The sequence below is a fragment of the Pyxicephalus adspersus genome, chromosome 3 (assembly GCF_032062135.1).
Source record: "Pyxicephalus adspersus chromosome 3, UCB_Pads_2.0, whole genome shotgun sequence".
In the NCBI taxonomy this organism is placed as follows: domain Eukaryota; kingdom Metazoa; phylum Chordata; class Amphibia; order Anura; family Pyxicephalidae; genus Pyxicephalus; species Pyxicephalus adspersus.
In genome coordinates this window covers 71,168,754-71,180,779 of record NC_092860.1, presented here as the reverse complement: position 1 = coordinate 71,180,779, position 12,026 = coordinate 71,168,754, and the positions used below count along the sequence as shown (strand labels likewise).

At 43.3% G+C, this 12,026-nt stretch overlaps 1 protein-coding gene across 3 annotated transcripts in view; it reads left to right on the top strand.

Annotated features, from left to right (window-relative positions):
* The window catches only part of CIST1 (colon, intestine and stomach enriched 1), a 40,247-nt gene extending 28,444 nt beyond the window's left edge, over positions 1 to 11,803 (top strand). For 2 of the 3 annotated variants that reach the window (XM_072405144.1, XM_072405147.1), the window contains 4 exons: positions 8,081 to 8,161; positions 8,700 to 8,717; positions 8,813 to 8,967; positions 10,453 to 11,803. In XM_072405144.1, coding sequence (XP_072261245.1) covers positions 8,081 to 8,161; positions 8,700 to 8,717; positions 8,813 to 8,967; positions 10,453 to 10,500 — 302 coding nt within the window. In that variant the 3' untranslated portion in view covers positions 10,501 to 11,803. The remainder of the gene's footprint in view (positions 1 to 8,080; positions 8,162 to 8,699; positions 8,718 to 8,812; positions 8,968 to 10,452) is intronic. The other variant, XM_072405146.1, reaches the window with a different exon arrangement.
* Positions 11,804 to 12,026: the final 223 nt, after the last annotated feature.

Below are 12,026 nucleotides of genomic sequence, written 5' to 3'. Positions count from 1 at the left end.
TGAAAAACCCCCCTGCCATTTAGTGATATAAAATAAAAAAAGAAACCATTTAGGTTATATATAAATATTTTACCGTGATGATTAACAGCACTATCCCTATAACATATCTTGTGTAATAAATTATAAAGTGCAAGTACTCTCATACTTTACTCTTAGGCTGGAGCTACGCAGACTGTTTTAAAAATGCATATAAATGCTCCTACTGTGTCTATATGCGTTTTTACATATGCGTGATTTGCCATGATTTTTTTACAAGTGTTTATTGGAGTTTTAATTGTAACCCTGGCGAATGTGTACAAAGGTACATAATACCCCTTACTCTTTCCCCAAAGGGGTTAATTATACCTATAAATAATGAGATGACACTTTAATGTTAAAGAATTGTTACTATTATTATATGTATGTGATTTGTACTTAAATGTGCTTACCAGTGCTACCAAGGAAGAAATAGAGAATCAGCTACTAGCACATATAGAAATGGCTAAAAAAGCTGGCAATATTTTAGTAATTGGAGATTTTAACTACCCTGACATTGACTAGCGTAATGGCACTACGGGTACAGAAAAGGGGCAGAAATTAATTAATTTATTACAAGATAATTTTATGGTACAGTTTATAAAAGCCTCAAATAGAAATCATACTCTGCTGGACCTATTTTTTTCTAACAATGCAGAGCCTATAATGTGCATATAAAAAAGAATCTGGGTAGCAGTGACCATATTATGGTTTCATTTATTGTAAACTGTAAACAGGAAGCAAAACAGGAAAGATAAAAACACTCAATTTTAATAAGGTTAATTTTTCATTAATAAGGGCGGCTCTCTGTGACTTGGACTAGGAGAACAGAAATGGAAATGTTTCAAGTCTGTTCTGCACAAACACACTGAAAAATATATTCCAATGGGTAATGGGGGTTAATACGCAAGTTAGGGGTCAATAGGTTTAGAAAATTCAATCTGTAAATGGATAGAGAACTGACTTAAAGACCGCATCCAGAGAGTAGTGATTCATGGTTTTATACTCTGAATGATCTAAGGTTATTTTTAAAAGTATTAAAGAGAAATAGAATGCAGAGATGGAGACATAATCCTGCCCCTGTACAAAGCATTGCTCAGATCACATCTGGTATATGATGTTCGGTTTTGGGTATCAGTTCACAAAAAGGACATGACCAGGGTACAGCATAAGACCCTTGCTGCAGCCACCAATACAAAACCTCCCCCCAAAACCCCTTCACTTAAAACCTTATAAATAAAGAAAAAACATACACAATATTTTGGAATAACTTGGCCACAGCAGCCCCTTTTATTAATTACAAAATTACAGCATTATTATGATGGTATTAACTTAACAATCTCTATAGGTCCATGAAAGTTACCACCCCCCTTTTTTCACTGTACCCGATCTACCACCAGGCCCCCAGGCGCCCTACCCCGCCTCGGGGACAGTTAGCAGATATTTTTACACTCCAACTCCGCCTCCACAACAACCGAGTGTCATGCAAGGCCCACCTTACTAAACAAAAGAGAACCAACATTTTGTGTCCCCCATTTACTTAAATTTACAATTAAGTTTACAATTAGCCCCTTTAACTTTCATGAACCCAAACAACCACCAAAAACCGCCACCAGCCGCAAACTTGACTCCTTAAGTTTGCGAGCACCTCCACACCCGGACTGCCCTCTGCAAAGTGTCACCCAAACTCAACATACATAAATCCGTGCCCACCCCATTAAGATGAACACCATCACCCCTCAAAAATAGCTCCGGATTTGATTCCAACTCACGATGTCGTGCCACCACTCCTCCAATGCGACCCAAAAAACGTCCCACCTCCTTGTTAACCTTGATGCGAGCTTTATTTACCCGCACCGCTGAATGTGCATACCTCCAGGACAATCTCACCACCATATCGGACCACACCAGTACTGTACCAGGGAACGCTTCCCTTAAACGCAAGCAATCAAATTTGATATCTCTAATTAACTCGCGCATAGGCCGTACCCCTAAATCATTCCCACCCACATGAAGAACCAACACATCAGGGGCCCTATCCAGGCTAGCAAACCTGTCCACCTCCGGGAGCACACGACTCCACCGCATGCCAGGAATCCCAATCCAACGAACCCTGGCCTCCTCCCTCCGTAATCCCAGCTGTCGACCGTTTTGCCGCACATCGGCCCGTCTGGCCCCCCAATACACGAAAGAATGGCCCAGAATCCATACTAAGCAAACCGGGCAATCTGCAAGAAAAGAGAAAGAAAACCCCCAACTACTAACCACTCTGTCCAACACTGCCCAGGAAATAAAAAACACACCCCTACCCCCCAATAAATTACAATAACCAGACAACACTTGCCTCATAACAAATGCGGTCGCACATACAAACGAAAGCGATGGGATTCCCACCGACCAATCCTCTTAATGACCTCCGGACCCAAGCCCCACCTGGCCGCTTCCCTGGCTGCTCCAATCCTAAAAGAATGAGCCGCATACTCACCAGGTCTCCCACCCAAAGCTTCAACACATCTTCTGAACACTGCAACAAACTGAAAACGCGTCAAAGGCGACCCATCCTCATGCAAAAACAGTGGACAACCCCGGTCTGGCCGAACAGCGAGGTACTCCGCCATAACCGTGACTGGACAGAGCCCTGCCCCCAACAGACCCTGCAACACCACACCTCTCCCCTCCTGATCTGTTTTTGATCTACGTATCCACACTTTTAACACTCCATTGTACGTCACCCACTCGAAGGCCCCCTTCCTTACCTCTGCTGGGACACACCACTTCACCAATTCTTAAAGCAGCGAAAAACGTCAAAACAAAAGCGGCTCTGAACAGAACCGCCTCAAAATTGCTAACGCACACCCCCTCCAAGACCCGACACATGCCTTCCAACATCCGAAAGGACACAGGCCGCCTTTTATCCACCCGCACCCGCCTTTTCCTATAACCCTTCATGGCCTGCCTTACCACAAAACATTTTGTACCATCTGCCCATCCAAACAACTTAAAAAGAAACGCTAAAGCCGCCAACTTCCTGCTCATGACATTACATGACACCCCACACTGTACATTCCACATTAAGAATAGCAAGACCATCTCTTCCCCACCTTTCGTTGCAAAAAATCCCCGTTCACCCTCCACAAAACACCCCCATTCCTTCCAGACCCCCACATAGGCCTTCCACGTTCCTACCGAAACAGAATTCTCAATCAGCTCAGAGAGGATCCCCATATCACCGACCATACCGCTTCCGGACAAGGAGTCCCTTGCAAGTCTGACCCGGGAGCCGCTTCTCGAAAACGATCCCACTGAAACCGAGAAAGGGAGTCCGCAATTACATTTTTACAGCCGGGTACGTGGACCGCCCGCACATAAATATTCAATTGCAAACACAACAAAACCAAATGTTGAAAAAGACACACAACCTTAGGGGAAGACGCTGAGTTATTGTTAATCGCCTCAACCACTCCCATGTTGTCGCAATGTAAACGCACTGTCTCATTCCGCAACAAATGCCCCCATAGAGTCAAAGCTACAACTACGGGAAACAACTCCAATAAAACCAGATTCTGACATAAATCCTTTTGCCGCCAATCATACGGCCAGGGTTCAGCACTCCAATGACCGGCAAAAAATGCACCATAACCGAAGCTCCCTGCCGCATCCGTCCAAAGCTCCAGGGACACGTTGTCCACTGGAGCGGCCGGCCATAAGGACCGCCCATTATACTGTACCAAAAAACGCCTCCACACTCTCAAATCCCTGCGCAGTACACTGGTCAAACGAATAAAATGGTCCGGCCTAAGAATCCCTGCAGTAGCCGCTGCCAGCCTCCGGCTAAAAATCCTCCCCATGGGCATAATCCTGCAGGCAAAATTTAATTTACCCAAAAGAGACTGCATCTCCCGCAAACGGATTTTTTCCACACAACATGCCCTCTGCACTTCCACCTTTAATGCCTCCAACTTGTCAGCTGGGAGCCTGCACTCCATCCGCACTGAATCCAAAATGATCCCCAACAATGACAACTCCGTTATTGGGCCCAGTGTTTTGTCCTCAGCCAAGGGAATGCCAAAATCCCCAGCCACATGTTTTAAAGTACCCAACAAATTGGCACAAACTAAAGAACCTCTCGGGCCAACACAAAAGAAATCATCTAAATAGTGAATTATGGACTTAGCACCTGCCACCTCTTTCACCACCCATTCAACAAATGAGCTAAACATCTCAAACAGCGAGCAAGAAATAGAACAACCCATTGGCAAACACTTGTCCACGTAAAAACCCCCTTCCCAAAAACAACCCAGCAACCAAAAACTGTCAGGATGAACTGGCAACAAAAGGAAAGCTGACTCAATGTCAGCTTTAGCCATTAAACAACCCTGTCCGGCCTTCCGCACCAACGACACGGCAGCATCAAAGGAAGTATACACCACCTTGCACAGCTCAGGCGCAATGCCATCATTAACAGATTCCCCCTTGGGGTAGGATAAGTGGTGTATCATACGAAATTGATTCGGTTCCCGCTTAGGAACCACACCCAGAGGGGAAACAACGAAATTGTCAAATGGCGGTGCCGCAAAAGGCCCCGCCATGCGACCCAAAGCAACTTCTTTTTGCAATTTAGCAGAAACAATCCCCGGATTCAATAACGCTGAACGCAGATTCCTTCTTACCCTGTGAATACTCACCAGCGTACAAGGGATCCTGAACCCATCTGTAAAGCCCCCCGTCAGAATCCTCGCTGCCCGTTGATCAGGGTACCACCCTCACCGGGCTCATCACTTTTTCCCTTAAAGTCATTGGGACGCCCTCGCCCCTTAGCCAAACACCGGGCTCCTGAGTGTCCCCCCCCACAGCTGGAACACTCATGCTTAAATCGACAAGTGGCGCCGAACTTACAGGTGCCCTCGTTGAACAGCCAGCACAAACCCTTCTTCTTACCTGCCAGGGGTCCTGCCATTCCTGAACCCCCGGCGCTTCCAAGAAAAGGCAAGTGGGACATCCTTGCCGACGTCATGAGCCGCATCCAAAGACTGATGTCTTTGTGATCACAGCGCATGCCCGGCCTCATCGACTTCCGCTGGCGGAATTGCTCATCATACCTAAGCCATGCAATCCCTCCATAAACCCTATAAGCTTCACTGATGGCATCCAAATAACAAAAAAGCGCAGAACAATTCTCAGGCGCTCGCTCTCGCACAATGCTAGCTAATATTGCAAATGCCTGCAACCAATTCTGGAAAGTCCTTGGAATCACACGCCACAACCCCTTCTCATCAGAAGCCCGCTTGCCCTCACCAGCCTTCAAGTCCCGCCCACCAAAACGCTCAACAGGTAACAAAGAAAATATCTCAACATACTCCCCTTTCCAAATTTTTTCTTTAGTGTCCTGTGCTAAGTGCGCACCCAGAGGGCCCTCAAAACAAACATATACTTCACCCTTTGCACCATCAGCCACACTAGCAGAGACCCCCTCCCCGCTACCCTCCTTACCACTACTACCAGCAGCCCCCCCCCGGCACTGAATCCAAATCCCCCTTGCCACAACAGCCCCCTCCGTAGACACCCCACTGCATCTCCGCGCCCCTTCCTCTGGACCCCTTGCCCCGCAGGAAATGACACCAGGACCATCCCCCCTCTCATTAATATCAACCCCAGCAGCCCCACCACCAGGCAGTGAACTGAATTTTACCAATAAATCTCTCAAACCACGCAACAAATCACCCCCCCTTACTCCAATCCCTAGACCTTGCTCCAAACAATGACTAGCCACACCCCTTTGTGACCCCATGCTTTTGTCCACCCCCTTTTCCAACACAACATCAGCAATTAAATCTTGCAATCCCCCCCCCCACCCCCCGAGTATCCCAAACCCCAAGGTACTCACAGGGCCGCCGGGCGGTGTCCCAGCCCGCCGCCGCAGTACCGTCACTGCCCCTCGCTGCCGATTCTTACTCCAGATCCGGAATCTCCCCCTCCGATAAGGCCCCTTCGGTTGGACTCCGTCCTCCATCTTCGCCCACTTCCGGGCGCCGTCTTATGCTGTCATTTCCGGTCGCCTCTGCTGACCCGGAAGCTCCGCCCCGGGTTGTTCGAAGTACATCCGGTCAGGGACGCCGCCCACCAGCACACAGGCCGGCGTCCCTCGCGAGGGATCCACGCCTCGACCTCCGCCCAGATGCCACCACCGCAAGAACCTCTTCCCGGGCAGGGGCCCCGACAGCATCCATCACGTGGCCGGACCCCGCGCTCGGACTTCCACCGACGTCCCTCCGATCCTCCATGCTTGGGGTAAGTAGCTCCGCCTCCGGGCCCGGTGCCAATACCCGATTGCTGCGCCGAAGCAACGGGCCGCGCTGATCTTCTCCCCGCCGGTGTTCTGAGGAGGGGTCCCGCCTGAGACGAGGATTCCTCCCGGCTTCACTCCTGGGCTCCGTGGATCGCTTCTTGACCGGAGGAGCCGGAGGGTCCCGTGCGGGGCTCCTACGGCAGCGTTGGACCCCCGGGGTCTTGCTAGGACTTAACCGCTCCGGCGGCCTAGACCGCCGAGCGGGTCTGGAAAGAGGGGGGTTTACGGTGTCCCCCCCTTCAACCCCCTGCAGCACAGCAGCCAGCTGATTCTCCAACCAAGCAGTCCCACGAGATTCAGCTGCCCTCCGCATCTTCTCCATCAGTGCCTCTACACCAGCCATAACGCAGTCCAGGAAAATTTTTAAACAGTGCTGCCCCCCATCCCCAAAAGCCATCTTATAAACCCCCCATCTTCACCTCCCCTTTTCTCACCCCACCAATACAATCATCCAACCTTCCCGCATTTTCATCTCTCCACACACCTCTTTTTTTTTTTTTTTTTTAAACTTCTGACCCCTTACCAACCTTCCTCCACGTGCCCCCCCTGCCATGAGGCGCCTTCCAGCCGTATCCTCTCCTTCACCTCCTTACTTGAACTTTTAACCCCCAACCATGCTTTGCTTGTCTATGCCCCCCCTGTCATGAGGCCTTTCGCCCATTTTTTTTTTTCTTTTTTTTGCTTCAGGCCTGCTTTTGGAGAGAGTGTAGAGAAGGGCAACTAAACTAATTAAAGGAATGAGGAGAGATTAGCTGAGCTGAATCTATTCTCCCTTGAGAAGAGATGTTTAAAGGGGGGAAATGATCACCCTGTATAAATATATTAATGGTCCATACAGAGAATTCTCTTCCCAACTATTCACTTTAGGATCATTACAAAGAACAAGAGGGCACTGTTTGCATCTGCAGAAAAAGAAGTTTAAGCTCCGGTTAAGGAAGGGATTCTTCACTGTACGATCTGTGAAAATGTGGAATCAGCTCCCTCAGGAAGTAGTTTAAGCAACTACTATAAATTGTTTTAAGAAAAAGCTGGATGCTTTTCTAGAAGCACAGAATATAACTGGGTATTAAAGTGTTGAAGTAAAGATAACAGGTTGTTGATCTGGGGAACATCCATTGTTCCCTGGAAGCAGTAAGATTTTTTTTTCCCCTGTTGGAGCAAATTGTACCAGGGTTTTTTTTTTGCCTTCCTCTGGACCAACTAAGTCCATAGGGTTTTATATCTGTCTCCATATGACCTCTCCCTTGATAGAAGAGATCCTATGGGGGCAGCCTGTATGTGCAGAACACATCAGGTACCTTTATGTGGCTATTGTTAATGGAATCCCCACACTTCCCCCTCCACACTCCTCTTGGATACTGGTTGTTAGGAAGTGCTCCACATGGGCTGTCAAAGTGGGGTGGTGGGGGGGTTGGGGGAGACAAAGTCCGTGCTTTGGATTTACAGAATCGGGGAGATATTGATAGTTTACTTGGTTGTCCATCAATCAACTAGCGTATGCCCACCTTAGGAGACATTCGTTTTATTAGGTGACAGTGGAGTGTGAGCAGACCATCCATTTTAGAGGAAGTTCCACTTTAACTTTGTCAACATTGTTAAATGTAAGAATGTCAAAATGCTTTTTTTTTAAATATCTTAAGCTTTCTAAGCAGCCATACAACTTTTGTATGCAGATAGACAGATTGGGTGCCTTCTAACATGTGAATGAATATTTCATAGGTCCTACACATACAACTAATGCTACCACTGGGGAACCATCCTTCTTCAGCACCCTTCATCCAGAAAATAGCACAGTAAATGGTAAGTGGTCAGCAGTGCTATATATTCATATATGTCATTTATATTCAGAAAGATGGATTTATTGTTTGGAAATCAGAATCACCTGTATGCAAATATCTCAGTGACTGATTCTCCCTTGAGGAAACAGGATTCCACTTGCCAAATGTCTTGGGTTCATAAATCGCCCATACATATACTATGTGAAACCTTGGATACACTTTTCATCATACTGTTTTTGTGACTGTAAAATTTGGGAATTTTAACGATACATCCAGCCATATGAAGGTTGGCCACCACTTGCTCTTTTGCTTCCTAATATAAACCCTAATTAGGAATGTGGCAATCTAATTATCTAAGATTTTTGGGGAAACTTTCTAATTAGAACATATAAAACCAATGAGGTGTATAACTTTGAAAACCAATCTCTCCCCCCAGGTTTCTGCTTTGGCTCTTTTAGATGCAGCTTTTCCAGATTGTAGTGTGTTGTTGCTGGCACTAGGTGGCAGTAATGTAGTGCAAATCAAATAGAAATTTACTAAAACTTTTTTTTTTCTCTTAGGGACAACTTCTCCAGGAGGTATGCTTTTAAAAAATCAAATGTGTATGCTATTTGTTAGTTCTGTATCCCTTTAAAAAAATATATGGAAGTAAAGTTCTTTCTTATAATTACAGGCAGTCCATCATACAAAGGCCTATCAGATAATCCTGGCCTAATTGCTGTACTTTGTATATTTATTTCGGCCCTTTGCATCGTTATTGTGGTGGCCGCTGTGAAGGTCTGCCGGAAATCAGGGCAAGGATTTGAAAAACTGGATGAGGTTCCTATGGTAAGAACACAAGCTTTTACTATTAAGGCCAATAATTGATTATAGGCAAATCTAAAATGGAACTATACTCACCCAACCACCAGTACTGCTACCTACATGATTTTTCTTCTGGGTTTGCAACTTTTATTGGCCATGCCTCTGTCTGCATGGGGGTCATTGATCACAATAATAGTGTGTATTGTAGTGTGTATTGTTAAATCTTACATTTTAAATAGCTAGCTAATCTCATACAGCATTCTGTAAACAAAGTATATTTGTTGGCCAACTAAAGCTGCATAGAGGTGCATAGAACACATATGTATCTGATTATATTTTTAGGTAGCTGCTTGAGTGCAAAAAGCTTGGGGTCATTTCACTGCTCTTCAGGGCAATTTAGGCCTAAAGGTTTTCAAATTTTGTCCTACCACTTTTTTGAATTCCAGTCCTCTGTCAAACTGCCCAGCCATATTATATGAAAACACTTTCTTTGTAAGCCTAAAGTTGTGTCATCTCCCCAACATACTGATAAGTATTCAATTTTGCCCCAATATTTTCTTCTGCCAGCAAGTTTCCTGTTGGCATTCACGAGAACACAAATAGTTGCCTGGCTTGTGTGCAAGAATTGATGGGACAGAAAGCACAACCAAGAATAAATAAAATAATACAATCCACAGTTCTGAATTTACCAGCTGTAGGTTACTGTTCTATGCTTGTGATTCATAAATTGATAAAGCCACATGGTCGTAATGGTATCCTGATCACCAGCGGCAGCCTCCATTTGTCTCCTATGACAATTATCCTTTAATAAATCTATTGGTTATAGGAATATTATTCATAGGCTGGGTTTTGGAAAGCCAAAGTAAGAGAAGTGGCTGTGCCTGTATTTCTTATGTGTATATCCTTTCAAAAATCTATTTGATTACTCAATATTATTAACTATAGGATTTATAATTATAGGCTGGGACTAGTCTAGACTAGTAATGGTATATTCCTTTCTCAGAAGTGTGCTTTACCTATTGACCATAAAACAATGCACAGTCGCATGTAAAGCAGCTCAAAGTTCAGATAGCTTCTGGTTCTTTATATTTTTGGTTATTACATTCTTTTGTTTTTTTTTAAAAAACAAATGCATACTTTTATTACATTAACTTGGTGACTGGTAGTTGATGCTGATAGATTTCTATGCTGAGATTGCAGTGTAGTAATTAATGGTCCACCCTAGGGTTTCTCCGAATAACCATTCCTGTATAACTGACACTAGACCTTAACTCCAACCCTTCCAGTATTCCTAAACCCCCGGTAACTCAAGTAGTAATACTAAATGTAACCCCCACATCAACTCTCCTGATTGTACATATACATACTTATGGTAAGGGATTCTATCTGCCAAGTACAGCCCATTCTGCACAGATACCAACACCAAATCCACTGCTACAACACATGTGTTATTTATGTAACAATATATCATTTGCATGCTTTCATATTCCATATGTTTGTTTCATATAGAATGGCATTAATGAAGAAGCTCCCTTCGCTCGCTATCCTCCTAAATAAACCAGAAGAAAATCTTTATAACATCATACAAGTTTTTTTTGTGTAAATAATGTATTCGTGATTGTCTTTGGTAACAGAAAGATGATTTTTTTAAATCTGAGTTTGCAATGTTAATTGTGGCTTTATATTGTGTTCACAGAACAATAATAAAAATTTTGTTTTTATTTTTTTTCCATAATTTAATACATGTTTTGATAGCCACAGTTGTTATGTTTTATGAATAAAACAAGTGCATATCTCAACCTGATAAAAGAAGAAACATAAAATAAGTATATGGATTAAGCTGTAGTAAATCACACTATACATTGGTCATTCATATGGTTTTAGCTACTGTGTGTTGATGGAAACAGAAATGAGATGTCACATTTATCTCTCTAGCAATGCTGATCCTGCTGTTTTTTCTACCTCCAATACCAAAAGTAATAGTGTCCTAACTATTTTTGTTTCTTTAATTTTTTTGTATATTGCACACTTTCTAACATATAACAATAAAATACGTAAATAAAATATGTACTGTTGTCATCTTACAAAAATGGTTTTATTGATAATCAGCAAAATCCATTCACCGGGCAAAACTTGAAAGGAGCTACTAGATGCCATTGTGAAGCCTAGCAAATCTTTCACTGAGAAATGGAGGAGGGGGTTAATGGTTGTGTTGTTTTTTATGTAATTTTATGTATGTATTTGAGACCATATAAGGACCAAAAATAACTCTTCTAAACCCCAGAAAAATTATGCTTTGGGGTTGAGGTATTATATTTCAAGATTTTATCACTTGGTACTGTATTTGTAAATGTTTCACCCAATATTTTGGCTATGGGATTGTTCACAGCAATTTGAATCCTCATGCAGTGCTCTCTTTAATTCATATTAAAACTAAAGTTCGTTTTGCCATCTAGTGGCCAAATATTAAAAGAACAATGGAGCCACAGCAGTAAATGCTGTAACTGCCAAGAAGAACCAGCTTAATATTCACTGAAATGAATGAAATGACTGGCGAAAAATTTATAAATAGACGCCTTGAAATATATATATATATATATATATATATATATATAAAATTATGAATATAAGTTCAGTCCCGTATTTCGATCCTAAACAAGTTTCCGTGTGGGCAAATAAAATGGCCTGACCATTGTTGTCTCAGCTACCAAGTTACATAAATAAATTAGAAACAATCCATTAATTTCTGCCAAACATTTGTTTAAAAGATGCAATTTCTATCGAACTGGCAAATCAGTTTGTTATCGACTAAAACTAATTAGATGGTTTGAATGACAATAAAAATAATTCAGTATATCTATTCAACAGCATTCTGTGTTTTTTTTTCCAAGTAAACTTTTTACTTTGTTCTTTTAAGAAACAAAGAAATTAATTTAAGAAGACTTAATTAAAATAAAGTGTGATGTTCAGCCATTTTTTTTTATTTTTGAAGTTTTGAATACAAAGAGAAAAGGAGTTTTACACCTGCCAGGTTTTTCCCACCTTATAGACCCTAGTTTATGAATTATAATCTTACTTCCAGC